Source organism: Hyaena hyaena, unplaced genomic scaffold (assembly GCF_003009895.1).
Source record: "Hyaena hyaena isolate Hyena2069 unplaced genomic scaffold, ASM300989v1 scaffold_56, whole genome shotgun sequence".
Taxonomy (NCBI): domain Eukaryota; kingdom Metazoa; phylum Chordata; class Mammalia; order Carnivora; family Hyaenidae; genus Hyaena; species Hyaena hyaena.
Genome location: NW_024080688.1, coordinates 1,290,905 through 1,318,554, shown reverse-complemented (window position 1 = coordinate 1,318,554; position 27,650 = coordinate 1,290,905). Strand labels below are relative to the sequence as shown.

General features: G+C 36.8%; 2 protein-coding genes across 5 annotated transcripts in view; both read left to right on the top strand.

The window, feature by feature from the left end:
• PPARG (peroxisome proliferator activated receptor gamma) overlaps positions 1–27,650 on the top strand; it is a 134,785-nt gene that overhangs the window by 36,146 nt on the left and 70,989 nt on the right. Inside the window, exon 1 of one of the 4 annotated variants that reach the window (XM_039231308.1) lies at positions 25,373–25,476. The exons of 2 other annotated variants lie outside the window; for them this stretch is intronic. In XM_039231308.1, the coding sequence (XP_039087239.1) occupies positions 25,395–25,476 (82 nt within the window). In that variant the 5' untranslated portion in view covers positions 25,373–25,394. Of the gene's footprint in view, positions 1–25,372; positions 25,477–27,650 lie in introns of those variants that run through there. One more of the 4 variants, XM_039231312.1, reaches the window with a different exon arrangement.
• Positions 5,180–5,515, top strand: LOC120231292 (NADH dehydrogenase [ubiquinone] 1 alpha subcomplex subunit 3-like). Its single transcript, XM_039231313.1, has one exon. It carries the CDS (start codon positions 5,201–5,203, stop codon positions 5,453–5,455), a length of 255 nt encoding a protein of 84 aa, XP_039087244.1. The 5' UTR covers positions 5,180–5,200; the 3' UTR covers positions 5,456–5,515.

Here is a 27,650-nt window from a genome sequence, read left to right as displayed (position 1 = left end):
GTGATCTGAAGATGTCTTTTTATCCCTTTCATTACCAGACTTCAGGCTTGCAGATTACTATTGGTCTTTCCTTGCCCTGAGTTACACATTTACAGTATTTGTTTACATGGGTTACATAAAAATGCAGACTTCAATAAATGGCTTTTTGATTCTTGGATAGAAACTGAAATATCAGGCAGGACAACCAAGTATCAAAAAACTGAATGCTGAGTGGAAGCTGTTTAGTTAGTTATCCTGGGTTTTGAGTGGACATAGCATAGCGTGTAGAGTCAGCCATCCTGGGAAAATATGAACTCAAAGGAACGGATAAACGATTTTTTAATTTCTTTCTTTAAAGTTCAATTTTGAGTATTTAGTTTTTTCAAAATACACAGTATTCTTTTAAGAGTCACCAGTTTACTATGACACACATATAAGCTATGTCGTAAAGATTATCTTGTAATTTAGAATATGAGAGGTAGAGTAAAAAGTATGGAGTGGTAAAAGAGAAGGAAACTGGATGCTTTACCCTAATTTGCTTCTTCCTCTTTAGAGTGCTGTGGGTTTTATTTTAGCTGTTCTGTTTGCCTGACCACGGGCAGTGTCCCCACCTCTGTTACAGCCTTCTGTGCTTAGAGAGTTAGAGCCACCTATAAATCAGCAGTCGTAGTGGAATCTTGGCAGATGAGGTCTCAGTCAGGAAACAAGCATTTTGTTTATATTTAGATAATTTGAGAGCCTGGCCTCTGGGCATTCTGTAAGAAATCCAGAAAAGAGAAGCCTGAAGAACAGAATATTTATTATGAATAGATGTTACCTTTCTCACTTAGGGGTTTAATTCCAAGCAGCTTGAGTAAAACGAAGGACATTGTCTCTTTTCACTTACTTGGCAATATTTTTAAAAGAGTGAAGAGTCCAAATCAAAGAGAATGAAGACTGTAGCAGAGAATGTAAGATGACAGCTGGCATGAATGACTTTTTGGCACTGTTGAGAAAGGACTCAGACTCAAAATCTGAAAGGTAGTAAGAGAGATCATTGTTCCACAGTACAGCTGATACATTTGGGAAAGTTCTTTGAAACATATATCCATGTCCCAAAAGAGGTGCTAAAATCCCAGGGTTTTTCAGCCAATAATGGCACTTCTGTTACAATCAAGTTGAAAAACAAAGCAAACAAACTGAACAAATAAAAATAATTCTTTAGCGTCTGAATGGCACTCGAGTTCTCTGTTTTCCCTCATAAAGCATACGTACTGTAAGTTAAAAATTGAAAGAAGTAACGTTAAGTTCTTCTCTTAGAACCTACTGTGCAGAATGTGCTCTAACTTTTCTCTCCTTGATTTTGGTAGTCATTTAAGTCACATATTATCACCTCTACTAGAAAAAGATATAAAGGATAGTAAGAAATCAGAATGTTTAGGTTTGTAGCTCAACTCTTCTTCATTTATCCTTGAGGCATCTAATATTCATCATTAAGGATGATTAGTAATTAACTTGAGCCAAAGAATTAGAATCTGTACTGCTAGGTGTGGATAAACTAGTTATGGGGACTTCCATAATTCCAAAATATGACTAGATCATTAGATCACTTATTACTGAAAATTCTTGAGATCCTTGATTTAGAACAAGTTTTTCAATTAAAACAATGTACTGTATATATATTTTTTACCTCTATTAGGTCATTAACCTTTTAGTGGTCCAACCAGTAAATAGGCAAGTTCTTCTGTCAATGTTTTTTATTGTGGAAAGATATATTTAACATAAAATTTGACATTTTAATCATTTTCTTTTTTTCTTTTTAAATTTTTTAAAATTTTGAGAACAGTTGACAGACAGTGTTACATTAGTTTCAGGCGTCCAGCATAATGATTCAGCATTTCTGTGTGTTAGACTGTGTGCACAAGTGTAGCTACCATCTGTCCCCATACGACACTATTATGATACCATTGACTGAACTCCCTGTGCTGTGCCTTTCATTTCCATGACTTATTCCTTTTATAACTGGAAGCTTATATCTCCCACTCCTCTTCACCCATTTTGCCCCTACCCCACTTCCCTTGTCGGCAACCATCAGTTCGTTCTCTGTATTTATAGGTCTCATTCTATTTTTGCTTATTACTTTGTTTTGTTTTTTTAGATTCCACACATGAGTGAAATCATGCTGTTTGTTTTTCTTAGTGTGACTTATTTCACTCACTATATAATACTAGGTCCATCCATGTTGTGGCAGATGGCAAGATCTGATCCTTTTTTATGGCTGTACAATATTTCATGGTGTGTGTATGTATTGTTTTTATCTATTCATTTATCAATGGAAACTTAGGTTGCTTCCATATCAATAAACATAAGGGTGCATATATCTTTTCGAATTTGTGTTTTCACTTTCTTTGGGGAAATACTCAGTATTGGGTCATATGGTATTTTTTTTCTTAATTTTTGAGTAACTTCCATGCTGCTTTCCACAGTGGCTATACCAGTTTACATTCCTACCTACAGTGCATGAGGGTCCCTTTTTCTCCACATCCTCGATAGCAGTTGTTATTTCTTATGTTTTTATATTAGCCATTTTGACAAGTGTAAGGTGATCCCATTGTGGTTTTGACTTGGATTTCCCTAATGATGAGTGATGTTGAGCATCTTTTCCTGTGTCTTTTGGCCCCATTTTAACCATTTTAAGTATATGATCCAGTGACATTAATTGCATTCACGACATTGGACACACACCAGCCCTGTCTATATCTAAAACTTTTCATTATCCAAACAGAAACTCTGCTCATTAGACAGTAACTCCCCATTACCCACCCCCCAGATCATAGTTATTTCTGTTCTACCTTCTGTCTCTGTGAATTTGCCTATTGCAGCTGTTTCATATAAATGGGTTCATACAGTATTTGTCCTTTGGTGTATGGTTTATATCACATTATTAGCACAATGTTTTCAAACTTCATACATGTTGTAGCACATATCAGAACTTACGTTCCTTTGTTTGGCTGAATAATATTCCATTGTATGTACATACCATGTTCTGCTTGTCTGTTCATCTGTTGCTGGACACTTGGGTTGGTCCTACCTTTTGACTTGTGTGAATAAGGCTGCAATGAACCTTTAAGTGTTCAAGTATCTGTTTGCATCCCTGTGTTCAATTCTTTAGGTCTGTACCTAGAAGTAGAATTGCTGGCTCATGTGATAATTCTGTGTTTTCTTTTTGAGGAACCACCAAACTGTTTTCCATAGCTGCTGCACTGTTTTACATTCTTAACAGCAATGTACGAGGGCCCTGATTTTCACATCCTCCTCAACTCTTGTCGTTTCCCATATTTTTGATTATAGCCACCCTAGTAGGTGTGAACTGTACCCGCGTTGCAGCTTTGATTTGCACTTCTCTAATGACTAATAATCTTGAGTATCTGTTCATGTGCTTGCTGGACATCTGTATGTCCTTGGTCAAATGTCCGTTCATGTCCTTTGCCTTTCTTTTTTTTAATTGGGCTGTTTGCATTTTGCCATTTTATTGTTCTCTCACTTTTTAATTTGTGTTCTCTCATACTTCTGTGTATAATAAAAAAGATAATTTGAGCTCAGGGAAATACTTTCTATCTGCCTTTCATTGCCACACACATTGACTTTCATCCTGTTAACCAAAATGAGCACCTAGGACTCTCTCTTCAAATGGAAGATTTTTTTCTGAATGCCTTTATACCGTGGAATTCCTTGTATTCTTTCCCAAATCTCAGTTTAATGAGCCCATGTGGAGGAATGGGAGAGGGGTAACAAATAAACAAACATCCATTTTCTTAGTATGATGCAATGTTAGACCTGGAAGAGGCCATCTCTTTCTCAAACTGAGATCCAAAGATTCTTTGAGGAAGGATCCACAAATATATTCTTGGGATCTGAGAGTTTTAGAATTTTAAAATACTGCATTTTTATACTAATAATAATCTAAAAGGTAATTATGAAAAAGCCAAAATTTCACAATTCAAGGACATTTCAATGGTTTCTTATATCACTTTTCTCAACTGGAGATTATAGGACCTCTGGGGAACCTGAGGACACAACCTTGGCAGGTATCTAAGATTTTTTTTTTCTTCCTTTAAAAGGAACCCATACATTAGTAAGTTTAAGAAATGCTGATCAAATCCAACGCCTTTCCTTTTACAAAGAAGGCCTAGAAAAGTTAAGTGACTCACCAGAATAACACAACAGATTAATAAAGCCAACCAGCACTAAGGCTTTATTCAGTGTTCTTTGTGACAGAATGGGGATACTGCAGGGATCCCATCATCACTGAGTTTAAAATACAGTGGGAAAGCAGAAAATGAACAAGGAATAACTAAAATGATGTGTATGCGGGAGGAGAAAGGTAATAGGAATCATATTGAATGGTTTAACCTCATCTGAGGGTTTGGGCAAGAGATTTTTATGCTGACAGTCGAAGAGAGAACAGGAGTTAGTTTAAGGGAGCCCTGAGAAGAGCAGCGTTCCAGAGGAAATAACATGTGTGGAGGCCCTGAGGTGAAAAAAGCATAGTTTACTTACTGGTTTAAATGAAGAAAAGAAGTGAAAAGAGGGTTCCGAGGTAAACAGGGACCAGATTATTCCAGTGGATTTAAGACAATTAGAAGTCAGTACAGAGTTTCAATAAGGAAGTGATGTAATCTGAGCTGTCACCTTAAAAGGGCACTCTGGGGGTTCCTGGGTGGCCTAGTTGGTTGGGCGTCCGACTTCGGCTCAGGGCATAGTCTCACGGTTCATGGGCTCAAGCCCCGCGTCGGGCTCTGTGCTTACAGCTCAGAGCCTGGAGCCTGCTTCGGATTCTGTGTCTCCCCCTCTCTCTGACCCTCTCCTGCTCTCTGTCTCTCTCTCTCTCTCTCAGAAATAAATAAAACATTAAAAAAATAAAATAAAAGGGCAATCTGGCTGCAGGTGCAGAATTGATTGGAAAGGCGATAAGGCCAATAGATGTAGGGAGACCCAAGTAGGAAGCTACAGCAAAGATATGTGTAAGAGATGAGAATATCTTGGGTTAAGGATGATAGAGAAGATTGAGAGAAGTGGCTAAACGTATTTAACAGGTAGAATCAAAAGGATGTAGTGGTTGATTGCATGTGGGCATTATAGCAGTCAGTTAAGATTCCCTTTTTGGGTGGCATGATCAGCTGGGAGATTGTTGGAGCTATATACTAAAGATAGGGCGGCGGCCGCTGCTGCAGAGACCAAGATGGCCAAGAGACTCACCGCCTTCCTCAAGGATGTCTGGGCCAAGGAGCCGGTGCTGGTCGCGTCCTTCACTATCGGGGACCTCGCTATAATTCTGCCCACCATCAGCCCCTTCACCAAATACACCACCATGATCAACCAGGTCACGCCCTACACCTATCCAGTGCCCCTCCGAGATGATGGGAACATGTCTGACGTGCCCAGCCACCCCCAGGACCCAGAGGGTCCAAGCTTGGAGTGGCTGAAGAAACTGTGAGCACCTCCGGTGATGTGGAGGAGGCCCCCTCCCCTGTGGCCAATAAAATGTGAAAAGCGACCCCAGAAAAAAAAATAATAAATAAATAAAGATAGGGCTCACTGAGAGAGACATGTTTTGAGGAATAGGTGATGACTGCAGTTTTTGACCAGTTGCTGTTGAGTTGCCAGTGAGGTATTTGAGTGGACATCCTCAATAGATGTTCATACGCAGAGCTGCAGCACAGAAGAGGCAACCAGGGCAGGGATACAGATTTGGTTTCAGTACATCCATGATATTTGAAACCTTCTATAATGGGATTGCCTAGGGAGAGCATATGAAATTAGAATTGTGAAAGAGCCTAAGACAGCCTTGAGGAAGGATCAGCCTGAGTGACAGGGTAATTAGTATCTCAGGGTCCAGAAAGAAGACACAGCAGTGCAAGAAAGGCAAGGACTCACGGGTCTGCTCTCTGATGGAGCTGTTAAATGGCTTGTTCTGTGGAATGTGTACCTACCTGACACACAGGGATAGATGGCATTATGCTACTGATTGTCAAATTAATTTTTCCAATCCTTTTCCCAGAATCTAATCATGTGAAATGTTACAGTGGTAAAATTGAATTTCTGGTTAACTCAGCCAACGAGAAAACCCATTTCACTTCTGGTTCTATAAAATCTTTCTTAAACATGATAAGCCATTTTTCTGTCTTAGTAAATATTCTAGGGTGAAACAAAATTTAAATTGAATTTAGATAACTGAATTGGTGATTTGAGAACTTTTAATGTCTTAGTTTCACTTTGAATAGCAGGACATTTTTTTGAAGATCTAGAAAATATTAAAGATTATCTCAGCAAATAGTCTGGAAGCTGCTTTTAAAAACAAATACTCTTAACTGCCTTTCTCCCCAACCCCCATAGCATTTGTCCATTTTTTTCTAAAGATAAAGGAACAACTTTCAGTACAGTAAGGGTATTTAATAGTTAATGAAAGTTGTATTGCATTTGTTTTTATTTAATAGCTGGGGTTTTATACAATTTTAACTTAGTAGAACCAGGTATATCGGTATACTCCTCAGCACTGCTAATTTTTTCAAAATTTTTTAATGTTTATTTATTTTTGAGAGAGAGAGAGAGAGAGAGAGACTGTGAGTAGGGAAGGGGCAGAGAGAGGGAGGCACAGAATCTGAAGCAGGCTCCAGGCTCTGAGCTGTTAGCACAGAGCCCAACATGGGGCTCAAACCCACAAACTGCAAGATCATGACCTGAGCCAAAGTTGGACTTTTAACCAACTGAGCCACCCAGGTGCCTCACTCAGCACTGTTAATTTTATCAAAATGTGTACTCTTTGATCACTGACTCCAAATATAATTCAGTTCTTTCAAAATTATTCTGCTGACATTACAGATATGTGTGCAGTAAAGAGCCATCTGAAAAGTTACACCTAAATTAGATTTGAGTAGATTAAGTCATGAGTCACCTGCACGTGGGCTATTTCCAATGGTAGCAATACCAAAGTGAATCTTTTAATAAAATAAAATCCCCTTTAAAATGGAGTCTGGGGAGAAGGAGACTAACATTTATACTTTGTGCCAAGCACTTCTAAGTGCTTTACATACATAATTTCTCTACAAATGAGGAAATTGAAACTTGAAGTGATTCAGTAGCTTCCCAAAGTTGCAGCCCTGGCATGGGGTGGTGCTGGGATTCTAGAGTAAGTTCATCTAATTTTAAAACCTGTATTCTTTCCCTTTACACCTCTGTTCCTCACTGGAAGTCAGGAGGCCTAAATTCTGACTCCTGCTGCATCCTCTAACTGTAAGAACTCGGATAAGCACATTAGTTTGTTTGCACTCACTATCCCCCAGGCATAGTTTTGCCCCTTCCCCCTGTCTAGAATGCTCCACACTTCCCATCCATGTGTTTATTCATCCAGTTGGTAATCAGTTCATCATTTGGCCAGATGATGGTCTTTAATCATGTAATAAGTTACTGAGATTCTGTGACATCAGTATGAAAGTGACATAGATACATGGCCTTTGCCTCTGAAGAGGTCACACTCTTGTAGTATCTTTATCTTGCTCAGTATATAAGCCCTTGCTTTAGATTTCTTCCATGGAGCCTTTTCTATGAGCCAGCCTCCCATTTCTTCCATGGAGCCTTTTCTATGAGCCAGCCCTTTCTGACATGCTCTTCAGGAGTCCCTGTGAAACTTAGTCATTTTTCATTTATTTGGCAATTAAACAGGTGCTGCCTTGTGACATCTCTTCTATCATTGGCTAGAATCTTATTCTAATCATGAATCATTGCTTAACTTTTCACCTCTTTGCAGCTTGTTTCACCAAGATATAAATTCCTTAAGGGCAGGCTTACCCTTCTCTATATTTCCCACAGTGTCTTGTAAATAGCGAAAATTTTTTGACTGGATTCATTCAGCAAATGTTTATTAATTTGTGTTAAATTTTTAAGTTCAGAGTTTACTGTTTGGTCAGATGTTCTAGGCTGTCACTTAGCTTCCCTGAGTCTCAATTTTCAATAAAATGGAAATAATTTCTACCTCTTGAGATTAAATCAATAATATATGTAAAACTGCTTTGGACACTTTACAAGACTATACAGGTGTTACTGACTATTTTATACTTTGTGATAAAAATAGCCCTATCCTGAATTCTTCCAGTAGATAGTATGTGTTCCAGCATTTACCTCCCCTGTGCACTTGGTCTGTTTTTATCTCTATTATCCCACTGTATAGCTCTCTGCAGTTTTAACTTCTTTGCTCTTAAGTTTATCTTTAATTTTTTCTCCTTCATTTTGTATATACCCATGTCTTAATCTCATTTATGGTTATGGACATGAGTAGTATGAACTGTTATCAGACTAGCCTAATCTGATGGATCACCATTATACTACAAAGCTGAGAATAATAGAATTTATTGTTAATTTTCATTCAAGGTAGCTAAATTCATTCACTTGTAGTTTCGGATGGATGTAAAGGGTTTTGTTGTTAGGAATTTGATGTTAAGGTGCTTTTTAGTCAATGTGAGAGTTCTGTATACTCTTCAGAGAATATATTAGGACTGGTACCATCAAAGCCTATATTGCCTTAGGTCATCTGGGTGGGACCATAGCAGACTTAGTAATAACCCCAGAATACAATCATTTCAATAGCTAAGGCTTATGATTAAGATTTCCCAAGCGTTAACAAATTTACTGAATTGCATTATTCTGGTCTTTACTACTATTGATGCTTTGGTTAGCCATCAAACAAATTTTATTTTGCAGCCTTCTTTGAAATAAGTTTTTTTTTTTTTTTTTTTTATCATTTGATAGTATTTGTAACAGAATCATTGTCTTCTTTAGCTTTTCTAGAGTGTGATTCTTGTGTGGTTAATGTCTCTCACCTCTTGGAAGCCTAGAAATAGATATATTGACTGTTATTGTTATTTATGTTGAAAGATATTAAAATGAGATTTGTAATCCAAGTGGGCATTACTTATTTCACATCTGGTTGCTTGAAAAGTGGCCAGATACAACAATTCTTAATGCAAGACAGCCTAGGGCAAAACCTTTGCAATTCACACCCTCCTTTGCAAAACAACTGCCCTGTGTGAACCTTTCACATTAAGGAAAAAAGAAAAGAAAAGCAAACAAAGAAAATTTGCTTCACTACTTTTAATTATAAATTTCCAATAAAAGTGTTCATATGATTCCTACATTCACAAGCTAACAACCATTAGAAGTGGAAGGCAATGTGCAGAAATACAATGGCAGCCTTGACCTAGTTTCAGGGCCAGGCCCAAAGACATCATGAAACTTCTCCTCTCTTAGATCTCCTCACTTTGCTGATTTTTTTTTTTTTTTTCCTGATGAAAGCTCCATGACCAGAGAGAGGCTTGAATTCGTGACCATCCCCCACCCCCAAAGTCACATGCTGAGCCGGCCAAATGGCTCCACTCTGCTGAATTTAAAGTGATTATGTTCCTGGTTGCCTGTGACAGTCTTGGTGTATACCTGTTGTTCAAATGTTGTTTTTAATATTGCCCTCTTTCACTCTTGAAAGTGTCCCAGGCTGGGTAATAAAGTGTAGGATCACCTTGTTTCACCCCTCAGAGACACTAATCAGGAGGTCAGGGCTGGGAATGAGGAGAACTTATTAAAGGAGAAATAATATTAGGGTTAGGAGGGTACTGGAATCAGAAGGCTACTGATCAGAATTTTCAGTAAATAAGATGTGAGCTGAGCTGGAAAGTGATTTGTGAATGCATTCTGACCATCACAAGATCCACCAGATTAATACTGGCTGCTCATGGGAGAGGCGGAGGACAAGAACCAGGTCAGGAGTTTGTGGTATCTTTTATGCAATACTAACGTTAAGCTTCCTGTCTGAGGTTTTCCATGTTGTTAGTCTCTCACCTCTTGATACTCTATGAGCACTGGTGATGCTGAGATCTAGTAGAAGCACTTCACAGAATTAAAAAAAAAAAAAAGATGGAAGATAATAGTTCTTTAGAAAAATGGAAACATGTTATTCTTGATAACCTTGCTCTTTGAAAAACTTAGCTGAATATCTTCCATTTACTTTAATAGTCTATTCAGAAACTTAATTTTATTAACCATAAAATACTCTCTTTTTAAGAGTCCTCCAGACTTGAAGGCTATTATTTTTGTTTATTTATTTATTTTTTTGAGGGGTGGTACAAAGAGGGACAGAGAGTGAAGGGGACAGAGGATCCCAAGTGAGCTCTGTGCTGACAGCAGAGAATCCAATGTGGGGCTTAAACTCACGAACCATGAGATTAGGACCTGAGCCAAAGTTGGACACTTAAGTGACTGAACCACCCAGGTGCCCCAACAGCTCTTATTTTTTAATACTCTACTGTTGTAGAATGTCTTTATTCTATTTAAAATAACTTTTAATTATATATATAATTTTCATTTTAGAGAGAGTATAGCGGGAGGTGATGGGGTCGAAGGAGAAAAAAAGAATTTAAGTAGGCTCCACGCTCAACTTGGAGCATGGGGCTCAGTCCCACGACTTTGAGATCATGACCTGAGCCCATCTCAAGAGTTAGATGCTCAACTGATTGAATCACTCAGGGGCCTTTGTAACTTTTGAAATTCTAAGAGTGGTAGCTACTATTGAAAAATATGCAGAGAAATATAAAGCAAAAAACAATCATTCTTAATCCCATCACCCAGAAGTAACTAAAATAGTGTAGTTCCTTTCAACCTTCTTACATATGTATATTTTTTTAATATGTACTGAGTGGAGCTCTTAAATTATAACCATAAGGAAAATGCTTTTAGTGTTCTGGCAACAATAGGAAAATAATAATATCTTACATTTGCATAGAGTTTTAAAACATGTAAAGTTGTTTTCAGATAGTAAAATATTTACTCCACATAATGTCCCCGTAGGGCAGAGTAGATGTTAATTTCCATTTTACGTATGGGGAAATTGAAGCCTAGGAGTGCTCATCGACTTGCCCAAAGACATTGATAAGTAGTAGAGCCTTGTTTAGAACCCTGTGCCCTTTCACAGCTCGAGCCTCTTTCTGTGTTCAACTCAAGGAATTATTATACTAGAATTTTCAAGTACGAAAAACTGAATCTGGTCCAGAGCACTAATGTGACAAACTGGTTCTTTAGCTGGGAAAAGCATGTAAGGAAGAGGAATGTTGTATTTGAATAATGGTCTCTAAGTTTGTATAGGGGCAGTATTCAAAGAATAGTAACCGTCTTTCTTAGAATCTCTTCTGAAAGTAAAATATAAGGTGGCTGAGTTTCCTGTGGACATTTAAGTTTAGGGTAGTATACTTTCCTGAAGGCCTTTGAAAAGACCTTTCAAAGGTATTATCTGTTTGGAATTAACAATCAGTCAAGTCTTGAACACCTAATGCTGTACTAAAAAGAATAAATGAAGTAAAAGGCATATCCTCTTGTGTTTTTTTTTAAAGGATTTGATAGCATTCCTGGAGGAATAAAACACACCTATGAAACAACTTAGGTGTATTATGTGGTACTGACCCTATGTCAATGAATTACCAAGAGTTAGAAATAATAAATTGACGCTCAAAGATCATTTACTTTTTGCTAATCAAGGAAATATCATCAAATGTTACAGCATAAATGAGATCAAGAAGCCAGAAACAAGTCATGGTGGATAGCAGAAATAAGAATATACATATTAATTCACATTAATTCACATGTTAATGTATCCATTCCACATTTATTGAACACCTACCATGCCTTAGGTACATAAGAGTGACTAGATATATCCTTTTGAATAGAACTCAAGTTATGTGTTAGGAAATAGTGAACAATAAGGCAGATGAGTAGGTAGGTGTGTGGGTGGGTTATAGCAATATTATTAACCCATGCAGAGGTTATGTGTAATTCTAATTAGCAAAAGTTTATAATAGATGAGACCTAAACACTTACAATTCATTGAATGGAAGAGGTAAAGGAAAATGTTAGAAGTCATCTAATCTACCTCCTTTCCTTATTTCCACTTTATAAATGGGGAATTAAGACCAGAGCCATTGTGGTTTTGTGAACAGAAACAGTTTATAAATAGAGTTAGTGGCAGAACCAAAGGTTGAATCCTGGTCTTCCACTTTCCAATTATGTGTACCATTATGCCTCTTGACTCTTGAATTTAGCTAAAACATCTTTTTCTTCTTTCCTGTGCCAGCTATGTGAATACCAGATCTTAGGTCCTCAAAGATTTGGATTGTAATCATTATTCAGTCATTGTTAGAAAAATATGACTTAGAAAATGAATCTGTTTCATGATTCATCTCTGCGGATATCTCCGTGGATAAAATGACTAAAGGCTCAATGAGATTAACAGTATACAACTTGGAAATAAATGTTTTATAGCCATGGCAGTGAAGAGTCTATATTTTAGACCTAGCTCTATACACTAGGTAGCTGTATAATTTTGTACAAGTCATACCACTTTTTCTTTTTTCTTTTTTCTTTATCTATAAAATGAGAGAGTTAGAAACACTTTTAAAGTCTGGTTCAGTTATTTATAAAGCTATGTCTTATTTGATAAAGCACAGACTTATTTTAAGGAAAAAATTTCTTATGATTCTCAGCATTCACATAATTTTTATTATAATGTAACTTAAATATGTACAAAACTAGCTATAAATTTTTAAAATGTTTTAAATATTTATTTTTGAGAGAGAGAGAGACAGACAGAGCACGAGTAGAGGAGGGGCAGAGAGAGAGGGAGACAGAATCTGAAGCAGGCTCCAAGCTCTGAGCTGTCAGCACAGAGCCCAGTGCGGGGCTCCAACTCACAAACCACAAGATCATGACCTGAGATGAAGTTGGACACAACCGACTGAGCTACCCACGCACCCCTAGCTATCAACTTTTAATGCGTATAGCTCCTATATATAACCAGAACAAATCAAATAACAAGTTACAAAATCCTTAACATTCAAGTTAATAATTCAAAGTGGAAATGAGTGCTATAACATATGCTTTCTGAGGCTCTACAGTGCTGTTCATTGCCATATATATGATTAAATTCTCTCTCAACTTTTCTCTGATTGAACTTTTTTGTGGAACAGTCCTCCTGACAGTATCACTGAATCTGTCATTAGGTTTTCACTTAAATGAATCATTTGTGTATTGTGTCCTTCTGTCATGAATCCTGAACAACTAAGTAGTAGTACTGGACGCCATATTTGAGTTTATGAAATTATAAATACAAACTGCTACTGAACCTGCTAGTATCCAGTTACCCAGATAATCTAAAATATAAATTATTTCAGTTTTTATCATTAAAGTGAAGGAAAATTGAAAGTATAGAATTAAAAACTTTTTATCAAAAATTGGAAACAATTTAAATGTCCATCAACTAAATGGAAAATCAAAATATGGTATATTCATATGCAGCCTGGCCTAGATTATTCACCAATAAAAAGGAACTTACTTGTGATACATGCTACCTCATGGATGACCCTTAAAACAATAATGCTAAGGGGCATCTGGGTAGCTCAGTCAGTTAAGCGTCAGACTTCGGCTCAGGTCACGATCTCGCAGTTCTGCTAGCTCAAAGCCTGAAGCCTGTTTCAGATTCTGTGTCTCCCTCTCTCTCTGACCCTCCTCTGCTCATGCTGTCTCTCTCTCTCTCTCAGAAATAAATAAAACATTAAAAAAAATAATGCTAAGTGAAAAAAGCCAGAGGGGCACCTGTCTGGCTCAGTCAGTAGAGCATGTGACTCTTGATCTCAGGATAGTGAGTTCACGTCGCACATTGGAGTGGAGCCTACTTAATTAAAAAAAAAAAAAAAGCAGACACAAGATCATGTATTGCATGATTGCATTTATGTGAAATGTCCAGTAAAAGCAAATCTATAAAGGCAGAAAAGTAGATTCATGGTTGCCTGCGATTGGGGGGCAGGAACTGGGATTGATTATAAATCAGCATGAGAGATCTAATTGGGTAATAAAAGTGTTCTAAAACTAATTTATGATGATGGTTACAAAACTCTGTAAATTGGCTAAATTTCATTGACTCGTATGCTTGAAATGAATTTTATGGTATATAAAAGATACCCCAGTAAAGTTTTTAAATTTTTTTAATGTTTTATTTATTTCTAGGAGGGAGAGAGAGACAGCGTGAGCAGGGGAGGGTCAGAGAGAGAGGGAGTCACAGACTGAAACAGGCTCCAGGCTCTGAGCCGGCAGTCAGCACAGAGCCGGACGCGGGGCTCGAACCCACGAACCACGAGATCATGACCTAAGCGAAAGTCGGACGCCCAACCGACTAAGCCACCCAGGCGCCCCGTAAAGTTTTTAAATAAAGCTTTTTATAAAGTTTTTTTTCTTTTTAAATTGAAACTTCCTGGTAATATGTATCCATAGATATCCCTCCCCCCTGGTAAGGAGATGCAGTTGAAAAAACACTGTTTTAGTGAAACTGGAGAGAGCATCCAGTAATTAGGAGACCATGGAATCTAGTCTGATTCCATGCCAAAACTCTGAATTTGGCATTAACTCTGTATTAGCTGGGTTAAGGCCTTAGGCAGGTTGCTTTGTGCCTTTATTTCCCCATCTGTAAATGAAGAGGGGTTAGATTATATGCTAAGGACTTCCTGTAGATAAGACAACCTCATCTTTACTCTCCTACTTATTGTCATCCCCCCCAAAATGTCCTTTTTCAGAGACCCTTTAATCAGCTTGGCATATTGCTCATCTCATTAAATCTTGGTCACTGAAACTTCCTGACCTTAATGCATAGGTCTTTCAAGTACACAGTTCCCAGAATGTTTATCTGAACGTTCCATACTAGACTGAATGCCGCATCATTCATTAATCTCCCAGAGGCTATGTTCTCATTTTCTGAAACTCTTATGGATGCTCTTCCATAGATAACAATACACTTCCCCTTCAGGCAGTACATGAAAGAAACAATGAACGATACAATGGAATCATCCTATAAAATTACACAGAATGAGAATCTGGCCCATTGTTTTCTCCTGCTGCCTAAGGAAGAAGTTGTACTCTTTGGATCCCCATTAAGATTTTGGCTTGTCCACCTCCTCGGATTCCCAAGTAATAATTAAGCAATCTGGCCTTCTTCCCACTTCTCATTTCAATGTGTAGGATCCTTGTCAACTTGCCCAGAATGACTTTAGGCATTTTGAGCTGTTCATCTGACTGTATGCAATAGATAAATAAAAACATAATTAGAAGGAGGACTGACTTAAGACTCAATTTTATTTTTATTTCTACTGGCGGGGGGAGGGAATGTGCTTCTTTTCTAATTGGAAAAGTTATTTCTTCTGTCTTCATGTTTTAGTCTTCTTCCCTTTGTGTTCAGTAAGATGTTCTGAATGTTTACAGTGAAAGCTTAGGGGCACTTGGGTGGCTCAGTGGGTTGAGCATCCCCAACTCTTAATTTCGGCACAGTTCATGATCCTAGGGTCATGAGATTGAGCCCCGTGTTGGGCTCCATGCTGAGCACGGAGGCTGCTTAAAATTCTGTCCCTCTCTTTCTGCCTCCCTCCCCCTCTGCCCCTCCCCCACTCACACGCATGTGCCTGCTCTACCTCTCACTCAAAAAAAAAGAAAAGTTTGTGAAAATGGGGTTTATGTTTGTAAATATAGAAATATAGCGTCTTACTTCCTAGAGCTTAGTATATCTGAAGAAAAGCAACCTTGGAGTATAAAGAACAAACCAGGTGGTTGGAAGGTGGCTTAATTAGTCCATAAACCTGTCGGGAATCTTAGACTCTTCTTTCTAAAGCTATGCTGACCCACAACATTAGTTTGGAAGAACCAGTTAAATTTATATTCTGCGTATCCCCTATAATTGAGGAATAAACATTTGATAAAAACTGAAAATCCTATTAATGGAAAATTGTTAAGTGAAACTGAAGTATTAGTTATTTTATTTGGGGTTGATAAATGGTTTTGTATATGTTTTTATAAAAAGAAAAAGAACCAGTGTATGGTTGTCCTGGTTGTAACTGTTAGGAACAAGGATAACAGAGATAATTGAAGTTGGAATAAAATTCTTTTAAAATAATTGAAAAAAGAGAAACTTGAGTATGTAGATATTTTATGATATGAATATTCAGTGAACAGAAGAAACAAATATTCCTAACCAAGAAATTTTGGTGTTGAAGATACCTACCTTCTCAATAACAGAGAACAGATTAGATATTTATTCTTCCTTTGTAGTAGGAACTGTGTTTCAGGGTTCCTTCCCAAAGGAAAGCTCTACCTCATTGCACAATGTCAGCTAACAAACGTAGGAGTGATAGAATTAGAAAAACTTAATTTCATAAATCAAAGTATCGATTCACGAGATTGTCCAACGTCCTAGGGAATGATGAGTGAGACTGAACAACCTTGTACTGAAGTCCCAGAACACAGGTCACTTTCTAGTTGCAAGGAGAAAAAGTAACCTTGCAATGGAGAGATCTATCATGGTCAGTTGTACACCATGTCCCTAATGTGATCAAATAGGAAGTCTAGAACACTGCATATGTTACATTCAAGTAAAAAATGTTTAACATTGAATTCATAAATCTTTAACACCTAGTGTATAAATAACACTGGGATAGATAAGTAAGCTAAATGATACCACAGGAAAGCAACCAGACAAATCCAGGAGGTGAAACATTCTACATGATAACTGGCCTGATCTCCTCAGTTAGTCAGTGACCTTAAAATTAAGTGAAGTTTTTAAAAAAGACTTAAGGGACATGTAAACAGATGCATTTCATCATCCTGGATTAGATTCAGGTTTGAAACAAACCAGCCATAAAGAACATTTTGGGTCAGCTGGGGAAGTTTGAATATGGAGTGAATATTATTTGAAATGAAAGTTTACAGGCTGGAACGATGAAGATTATTGACTTGAAGCAAGTTACCACTAAGTACCATATCTCATTTTTATTTAAAAAATACAAATACTGGATGTATGTGCTTAGGTATCTGTATATACTTAGGATCATGCATATGCTCTGAAAAAGAGCTGGTGGGATAAACACAGTTCAACAGTGATCACTGAGTAGTAGAATTAAGATGATTTAGTTTTTAAATTTTCAACAATGAACGTATGGGTTCTGTAATAAGAAAAGATTATTAAACAACAACATACAGAAAAGCAAAAGTGCACTTTATTTTTTAAAGAAGGTAAATATGTTTTTGTTGAGGAAAAAAGGTACAAAACTAGAAACACTTTGTCTCAAAAACATCTGGCAATAGTTTGTGAATGTAAAGCTTTGCCTATTTGTCATTAGTGTGGGATCAAGAATCAGACAGATGTGAGTTTGAATTCAAACTGTCAGTTACAAGCATTTTTACTTTCAGCAAGTCACCTTATCTCTCTAAACCGCTCTTCTCATCTAAAAGAATAATTGTGAGAATTAAAGACAATTTAAATAAATCCAAGCCTGGAACAGAATGGGCTCTCAAAGTTACAATATTATGAATTCTTATCATCAAAAATTTAAATCTTGCACATGACAGCTTGATTAATAAAGTAACAAAGTTATCAACTAACATCACTATTGCTTTTAAATATGTTCCATCAACATAAGTATGTTTCATGAAGAAATGGTATACAAGTGGAGTATGGAATCTTGAAAAACTAGTGTGAATTTTACAAGTTCACTTAGTAGAAGTAGACCATTTTATACAGAGTTGATAGAAAAGTATCACTTTAGGACCTAGACCCATTACCGGGTTCCATATTGAAGCCCTAATTACTATTATTTCCTTGTTTTGCTTTGAATAACCTCCTAGCAGTCTCAAATGCAGTAAAAACACCATGCAGCTTTAATGTACTTTTAAAAAAGTAGAAGTTTTTCATATAGTAATTTTATGATTTTCATAAGAACAAGGAACCTCAGTAGAAAAGGCCGCTGTGTCTACTAGGAGAACTCTAGAATGCTAGGATGAGTCTTGAAGAATCTGTAAATGAGGCAGAAGGACATTTGTCAGCAAAATGAATTCCAGAATCAATTGCTCAAATATCACATAATTTTATTTACCAAGTTGTTATTGAGTACTTAGTTTGTAGAAAGCAAAGTCTGTAAACTCTGTGATGAACTATGGCATTCTCCTTGGTGATTCATGCACATTAAGTGAATCATATCATAGCACAAATGCTTTCATGCTGATCAGCTACTAACATAATAGTTGGCATTAAGGATATAATGGATCGGAACAATTTATTTGAACATTTTATTGCATCATTTTCATGACAGAGCACAGTTTGGAGCTTTGGACTGGGAATGAAGAAACCTGATTTTTAGTTCAAACTTTGCTCCTAATTATCTGAGTAATACCTTGGGCAAATCATTTTTTCTTAAACTCGTTTTCCTTATATGAAAAATTAAAAGAGTTTGAATGTATTAATCTCCCTGGCACTAAGTTGTGTGAGTCTGTGACCTCAATAATCCATATATTTCCTTTGGTACAGTTGTAAGACTTGTAAATTGTTTATTTTACATAAACTAAACTTGCATCTGGCACTGTGGCTCTGAGCTTGCTTTAGGATGCTTGTGGAATTCTAGTGTGGCTCACCGGGGATAAGACAGATCTGTTACCCAGGAGTCTCTGTATAACTGATCTTGAAAAATTAATTGTTAAAATCTGAATAATGAAGAAGATATTAAGAAGTTTAGGATTTCGTACAACATTAATATGGGTCAGATGATAATATAGCCCATGGTATTTTGTTATGTTAGAAACTACATTACTGGAGAAGTTCAGACATTTCAGGCAAAGACGAGTTAACATAGTCTGGGTGGGACATCTTTGGTTCAAAGGTACAGTAACTTGGAAAGTGTTGATCCCTAGAAAGTAGTAAGACAGGTTAGACTCTTTTTCAGGTACTACTGGCAAGTTAACTTTTGAAGGGGGGAAAGGAGATTTCCAGTTGGTTTTTCTTTAACTTACTACTGTGCATTATTTTTTCAGATAAAAGTGCCTTTCATACTGTCACCTAATTAGCAGTCAAGTACAAAAAGAAAATAGTTTAACTTAGGATCTGAACATGAATAAAAATACAGTAAAAAGAATCTCCATTGCACTTTGAATAAACCAATTACAGGCATACTATTAAGCATTCAAAATTAGAACTCAAAAGGACCTCAAGGATTATTCTATTTTGCAGAAAGGCCTTCTTCTCATTCTAGAGATGAAAAATGTGAACCCAAAGAGTCAACAAGTCTATATCTGAACCCATATAAGAACCTAAAATGGAGACTTTCTGGCCCTAGTGTCATAGGTGCTTTTCCATATACTACACTGCTTCAGGGTCAAGAAGACCATTTTAAATGCAGATATTCATCTACTGGAGCAGTTGGCTACATGTTAACACCATTTCATTGAATTATCAAAATGGTGTATTAATTTGAAATAGTAATCCTGTAGAGAAATATACAATCCTGTTACTTTTTGAAAACCTGAATGAAATTATAATTTTTTATTAAAGAAGAATGGACTTTGCCATTTGAAAAAATTAGCACAGATATTTCCAACAGCAGCCTTCCTTTGACTCTTTCCATGGGAATAGCGGGCTTGCTGTGATGGCTGCAGTGGAATTTACATCTTGGGATACAGCATTATTTGTTCCTCTATTAGGCATGGGTCCCACTGGAACATCAGTTCTTCCATGCTGTGTCCCCTGTGACTGTGAAGAAACCCTGAATTGATGCAACCACAGCTAGAAGATAAAGTTCAGAGCCAACTTTAATTGCTGCAGGAGAAGGCAGCAGTTCCGGGTAGGGGGAGCAGTGAGCTTAGGTCATCATTCTGCTTGTTAGCAATTATCTGGTGTCCTTTGGAGTACCGGGGGGAAATGCCCTACTTGAACAAGAAGAAAACTGATGTGGTTGCCAGTTCATTAGGTCTCTAAACTCTTCCTTGAATGATCCATGTGAGACAGATGTGTCAGCAGCTGTTCTGTCATGATTCTCATTGTCCTCAAAAACAATGCACATGTACTTTTTGCCAACTAAGGATGCTGTGCTAGGCTCTTGAGACACAAAGCTGTGTTAGATACTGTTCTCCCAAGGAGCTCCAGCGTAAGTATTCCCAGCACTTGAAGCATTAAATGAAACAACAAATGGGGTTCTAGCAAAAGAAAAAAATATTAGATACACTATTTTATACCAATACTAACATAGCTTATTTTACATAAAAGAAAGCAATTAAAGCAGTTTTAAAAATTCAATTTTAATATAGAGACTAAAACCCAAATTTAGCCTACAGCCAAAAAAAAAAAAGCAAGGTTTTGATTAGCTTTCAAGAGGAACGCAACACAAAAAATAGTTAATATTCTATTTTATGGAGATATTTGATATAAATTATTCTAAACACCAAATAATGCTTTAAAAGCTATATACAGATATAATACTATGATTTTATTAACTGTGGATTTTTAGACATTCTCTTTGTTACTGAATGCTGCACAGATGTTATTAGTCCAGTCGCCCTCTCCTAAATGTACTAAAATTTGAGAGTTTTTTTGGCTGAGTAATATTCAGATTCTTTTGGCTAAAGATAGGAGTCATAAATAATAATGAAGACCAAATACTGAAGAATAGCATTCTCAAATATCAAACTACATTTTTTTCAAGTGTCATAAACTAGGATATAATTAAATAAGCTTATCAGTTTCCTTGTTCTATGGCCATTCCTAATTATCTTCATTCTCTCTCATTGTGCGTTTCTCCTGTAACCCACAATCACATCCATACCCCTCTGTTTCCAAGGTCCAAGAGGAGATGACTTTTTCAACCTTTACATCACACAAGGTCCTACATCCCTCAATAGAAGAAGCTGAGTTAGCTTTTGTGTGAGTCCTCACCCTGCAGAATTAGCAAGACCTAGCCTTGAAAGGAAATTCTCCATGAAATGGAAAGCCATAGACTTCTGTGTAGAGGTATGCTTCAGATGCAAAGCACTGATATCGAGTTGGTATACAAAACACCTAGATCTTACATGACAGTCCCATTTACCAGCATGCTTTTCATTCTTCTTATTACAATATCCTTTATATTTTGATATTGTAAAGAGCAAGACACTGGGGAATCATAAGGCCTTGAAGATAGAAATATTTACATGCAGGGGCATGCGAGTGGCTCATCTGGTTAAGTGTCCAACTCTTGATTTTGGCTGAGGTCATGATCTCACAGTTTTTGGGTTTGAGCCCTGCATCAGGCTCCAGAATGATCGCATGGAGCCTGCTTGGGATTCTCTCTCTGCCCCTCCCCTACTCTCCCTTTCAAAATAAATAAATTAATTAAAAACAAAAGAAATATTCACATGCATGTCAAAGTTCTCATAAATTTTCTGGTGATCATATACTGTCCAGTGATAGGAATGACTTTAAACAAATATATTATTTCTGACATAAGTGCATGCTAATTGACCTTCAAAGTTAAGTGAGCTAAAAGATCACTCTTTTAGGTATATTTGGATAATTTTTATAAATATAGTTCAATATGAAGGATATGAGGATAAGAACTTTGGACTTTTAATGAATTTGTCTCCTATACCTAGGATAATATCTGGCACTCAGGAGGTGTTTGATGAATATTTGAGTAATGCATGGATGAATCACTGTAAAATAATATATAATGAGTCTTTTTCACTGTCTCAGAGCAAAAAAGCTGCCTACTTAGATACAATTGAGATGGGCTCAGTTCGTTTTTGTCCATTTTAATATCCATGTGAGCAAGTTATCTCTCAAGTGACCCAATGGTACAGTGTGATACAAATTATTAAAATGTCACTAACATTAAAAATAGGGTTTAAAAATCCACGTCATGTAAGTTTTGTGTTAGTAACTTGGGATGCCTTCTATATTGCTTGATATGCTGTCAGGAGTTTAAAGAACATTTGATAAAAATTGTAATTTTTGCTTACTGACTGTTTTTGAAATCCACAAGATAAGAACACACCCATCTTGTTCCACAAGCCAACACCTAACTGAAGGCCTGCCAACATATTCTGATTTTTTGCCAATAAATATTTGTTGAACAAATAAATGAGTAAAATACAGTGAATAGGACAGATTGTTGCTCCCAAATAAGAGAGTCCAAGGGAGAAGGGAGGACAGGATGTGGTATGTGCTGTAAGAATAGATACCATTAGAGTCAGGTGTTATAGAATAATTAGCTGTTAAGAATAATTTTATGTTTGAATAGCTAAAGCACAGTATAAGAACTTGTTAAAAGGTTAGAAGGTATAGCTACAGCAGTAGATAATTTGAATGCTGTCTGAGGGGGGATAAAAAAAGAACAGAAGTAATAGTAGGCTAAGAATCCAGAAATTAGACTCTGATAGTTGGAAAGAATGGATCTATGTATTGTCCAAATAAGAAGAGACTAATATAGAACTAGAGAACCAAGTTAATGCTATTGGCCTCTGAAACAAAACTGAGATCCCCAGATAGAACTGTGTGGCATGAATAAGCTGCATCATCATTGAAGAAATGTGGGAATAAGAAAAAGGCAGTGAGAAACTCCCCACACCCACTCCATATCTGTGGATGTGGGTGCTGAAAAATGAATAATATGGTTATTCACTGATATTCCTTGAAAGACTTAACATATTTTCCCCTTAAGTCACCCTATACTCTCTCCCTGTGGTGATTGATTTGTTAAAAAAGATGATTTAGATGCTTGTAAGAGTGGAAGTCGGTGAAGGCCAGTAGTAGGCTGGCCTTGGGAATTAGATACCTAAAATCCTAGATTCCAGTTCTAGTTCTGTCATTACCTACCTGTTTACCCTGGAGAATTTACTTATTTGGAGGCCTTGTCTTCTCATCTTATTAACAGAGTGTTGGTTATAAAGAGTTTCACTCTTAAAATGGTATTCTTCTGCCAGTTTTATCATTCTTATAATCTGGCATAATTTTTTAAAACTTTTATTTATGTATTTTTGAGAGGAGGGTGAGAGAGAGAAAACAAGCAGGAAAGGAGCAGAGAGAGAGAAGGAGATACAGAATCCAAAGCAGGCTCCAGGCTATGAGCTGTCAGGACAGAGCCTTATATGGGTCTTGAACTCGCGGACCACGAGATCATAACCTGAGCTGACTGCACCACCCTGGCACCCCTAGTCTGGCATAATCTTAAGAACATTTTAACAAACTTGATCTTTTATTTATTTATTTTTTTTTAAGTTGGAGTCCGTTTGGAATCTGAGAGCAAGAATAGGGCAAGGATAGGGAATAGAGTGTGAAACTGCCCCTTTATAGGAAGAAAGCCTAAAACTTGCCTTGCGGACTCAAACACATCTTGGGACATTGAGAAAGAGTATCTGTAAGCATAATGGGGCTTAAATATTGTTCTGTTTTATTATCAAGAAGGAAATTATCCTTGACTTGCATAATTTATTTTGATATATCATAAATTCAACTAAAAACCTTGAACTAATCACACCTTTAAATATTATGTCATTGTATATATAATACAGGGAAATTCCCCAGCAGTGAGAAAAAAGAAGAAATTCCTTTATTGATAACTCAAACTGAATATAGGTAAAACTAGTTCTACACACATATAGTTACCTTAGTCATTTGGACTGCCAAGAAGAAGCTTGCTTTAACTTGAACTATCTTAGTAAAAGGTTTTTGGCTTTTAAAGGTTCTTAAGCACTATAATTGCCCAACTCTCTACTTTATTCTCTGCGAACCCAGCAAGCATTCCCCCTCCCCCAAGTTATTGTTCCATGATTTACAGAGAAACTTGCTAGTCCCCTTGCAGGATGACCCAATGTAAATTAACCGGATATATATTTATTTCACCTGGAGAATATTGGGATAAGTCTAAGAGAATTATTGCCATCTGATATACTGACCTATGTGGGGGCATCTTATTTATTAAATCCACAAGCCACTGCAATTCTGTCAGGCCACTTATGTGACGAGTGGAGACCTGCTTCCATAGTGAAGTCTGGCACAGCTAGTGCTTCTCTGTGCCAAAAAGGGCAAAGGACTTGAGCAAGAAGCCAGCTTTTTCCTGATTACAAAACTGACCACAGTTCCTCGCCAACCTGTCATTGTGAGTCTTCTTGCTTGCTTGCTTGCTTGCTTGCTTTCTTTCTTTCTTTCTTTCTTTCTTTCTTTCTTTCTTTCTTTCTTTCTTTCTGGTAATGCATTATTTTTGTTAGAGAGGACTCCACTTTTTTTTTCCATCATGACATGGTATTTGTCACTTAAACATCACCTTGTGTTAAGCCATCAACTGGTGCAGTATGACTGCCTTTGCTAGTGATGGATAAACTTACTAAGTTTTTAAAAACCAAACCCTGATATATAAAATCTAAAATATATCTCTCAACTATTTAATTTTATAGAACTTGGATTGTAATCTCATTTGGGTTTTGTAAAGTGGTGGAATAAATACCTTAAAAATCACATTTCAATAGCATGCTAAGGCCACATTTTAAAATACAAATACATGTTTGCGGCTCCTGGGTGGCTCAGTCAGTTAAGCATCTGACTTCGGCTCAGGTCATGATTTCATGGTTCATGAGTTCGAGCCCCATGTCAGGCTCTGTGCTGACAGCTTGGAGGAGCCTGCTTCAGATTCTGTGTCTCCCTCTCTTTTTGCCCTTCTTCCTCTCATATTCTGTCTCTCAAAAATAAATAAATATTGAAAAATTTTTTAATAATAAAGTAAAATATAAGCACATATTTGAATTAGTTTTCAGGGCACCTGGGTGGCTGAGTCATTTGAACATCCAACTCTTGATTTCTGCTTAGGTCATTCATTATCCCAGGGTTGTGAGATCAAGCCCCACATCGGGCTCCACGCTGAGTGTGGAGACTGCTTGGGATTCTCTCTCTCTCCCTCTGCCCCCCTCCCCTGCTCATGCGCTCCCTCTGTCTCTCTCTCTCTCTCAATAATAATAATAATCAAGGTAATATTAATAATAATGAATTAAATAGTTTTCTTCAGATAATATGGTTAGAGATGCAACCGGTGATGGGCAGGCTAGGAAAAACTTTGTCCAGGTGAGTTTATCTGGTATTTCATAACCCAGAGATGTAAAGTTATCCATTCAAGAAGCAATTGAGAACTGAACAGTCTCTTTGCTCTGATAGCTCTAAATACTGTACAACTAACTCACGCCCCTCACAAGACACCAAACATGTGGGTCACTGGCGAGACAGTGTGGCAATGTTTTCCTTGTAATGTACCAAGTCTTGCCAAAGCAGTGAACAACATTATGACACAACATTTGTCACAGCTGGCTCGCTAACAGGAGAGTGCCAGCCAATTCAGGCCTGGTCCTTTGTGGGTTTATTCCCACCTCTCCCAAATATTTGGAAACTAATGTCTTAACTCATTGGTTGTGTTCACAAGTTCTACTACTGCAAGTCTTTTTCTTTTTTAACGGATTGGTCTTTTGCAAGAAATAGACAAAATATCAGTGTGAATTACAGCAAATCGCTGTTCCATGCTGTTATGGGTGAAACTTTGGGAGATTCTCTTATTGACCCAGAAAGCGATTCCTTTGCTGATACACTGTCTGCAAGCACTTTACAAGGTAAAGTCAATTCCAGATATGGCTGTTGGGATACTTTGGGTATTTATGGAATGGTAAAATTGCTCTTGTAGTTTGTTTTCCAAGCTATATCCTAATATGAGATGGATAGTTTAGTATTTTAATGCTTAGTTTGCCGTGTTAGTGTTCACTTATAAGCATCAGAACTTAAAAAAAAAAAAAAAAAAAAAACCCTAAACTAATCCATATTGTATCTCTGTGCATGGCTTCCTTTTCCTGAATTGTAAGCATTAAAGGTATATTTATATTTTTAAAAATCCTATTCAGTTTTGTCTCCTCAGTTTATATGTGTCTACCACATATACTTAGAATACTTTAGAATACCTGAGGGGCTGCTTTTCCCCCATATATAGTCTTATATGTTTCATATCTCTCCTCGCCATTTTTATCCCTTCTACAGCATTTTTATTCCCCTTAAAATGCTCTCAGCATATTTTTGTTCTACTTTGAAATTTAGATATTTGTGTATTTTATCTCTCCCAAAGAATTGTAAGCTTCCAGAGTGTAGAACCAACCTATATTCTTTATACTTCTTAGGATACCTAACACGGTGCCTAATGCTTTGTAGAATAGATTGTGGGACTATGAGAATGTCTATTCCAATTCCAAGCATTTCATTTTACCCATAAAGAAAACAAGGTCCCTAAATGCCTATTGCATGCTAAATAACTGATTAATTACTACTTTCACTCAGATATAGAAGATACCTCATTTTTCAAAATTCCTTTCTTGGCCATTGCAAAACATCAGTTCTTCATTTCTACAGCTCCTTCTACTGGAGTTTCTTAGCACAGCTTCTTCTGTTTTCTACTATTTCATATTTATTTCTGTATTTCTGTTTTATTTTTTTCTTGTAGATGGCACATAAAAATAGATTTTGTTAACTAATGCGATTCATGTTTTAAAATATAAATGCTAAAGCATTATAATTAAGTTGCTTAATTGTTGAAATGAATGGCTTTACATTTTAATGTTTCGATTTTTCTGGAAGCCTGAAGTTTGAATATATTAATCATGGTTTAAAAAAAAACACCAGGCTGTTAAAAATTAAGAAAAAATATTTCCTGAAATACTATTTCGTTTTTTATGGTCATTTGATTCACTGTGTGTATCGGTCCTCTGAGCCTCTTAAATAGGATCTTGGTTTCATTATATGATATAAAAATCTGTTTATTCTGTTTTTCTGAAAGCCACAAAAGTTGTTGCTATCTTTCTCCAGTTATTGAGTTAGCCTGTATCAGGGCAGAATGTCCTAGCTATACTGTGAAATAGTTCTTGAGTAAAAATTTGGTAATTTTGTCTCTTTGAAAAGAGTATGTACAAGAAGAATGCAGTGCAACAAGTAGGTTAGGTTAACTGAGGAAATGTGCTGTTCATGGTAAGAGATAGTTATGTGATTGAAGTTAGTTTTCATTCTGCACTAATCTCTTTATGTTTACGCCTTGACTTTGCCCTGGATTTAATTTCTTTGAATCTCAAATCCCCTCCAAAAGAATAACTCCGTACTTTTCTTCTTAATTAACATGGTACAGAATAAAATTATTAGTAATTAAGAAATTATATATCGTGCCAATAATTTAACTTTTGTTTATACGGTCTCTAATTACTTCTTATTCGTGGGTTGTTCTTCTGTTAAAAACATGAATTCCTAAAGACCAGTGGCCTGTGATTCTTAACTTCTTTTGTGTTTTGTAGATGACCACTATTTACTCTACCCTTGCCAAAACAAACAAACATACAAACTTTAAATTTGACATATAATCATCATTAGCTATGGAGGCCCTCAGAGATGAAACACTGTAGAGATTAGGTATTTGACTTTAATACAGAACCTAATTTAGGTGCTCCTTCCTCGCCATAGGCAGAGTGGGATGGGGGGTTGTTGCAGGTAGCTGTGTGCTGCTATTTTGAAGAAAAAGTGGCTTGTTGAGTGTGAATGATCCAGATGTACAAGCTACATTGGTCATATTCATGAAATTCAAAACTGTATGCAGCTTTATGCCCAAAAAGAACTTATGCACTTTCCCTGGGCTCCATTATCACTGTGATCCCCCCTTTATCTTATTCCCCTATTTTCATCATGAGCTCAAGTAACCCCAAGTAACCCCATGCTGGCTCTGAAACCATTTCCACTAGTAAAAATTGGCAAGATGGAA

Excerpts from the sequence above, each read along its gene's own strand:
- LOC120231292 (XM_039231313.1), top strand. The coding sequence starts at position 5,201 with ATGGCCAAGAGACTCACCGCCTTCCTCAAGGATGTCTGGGCCAAGGAG.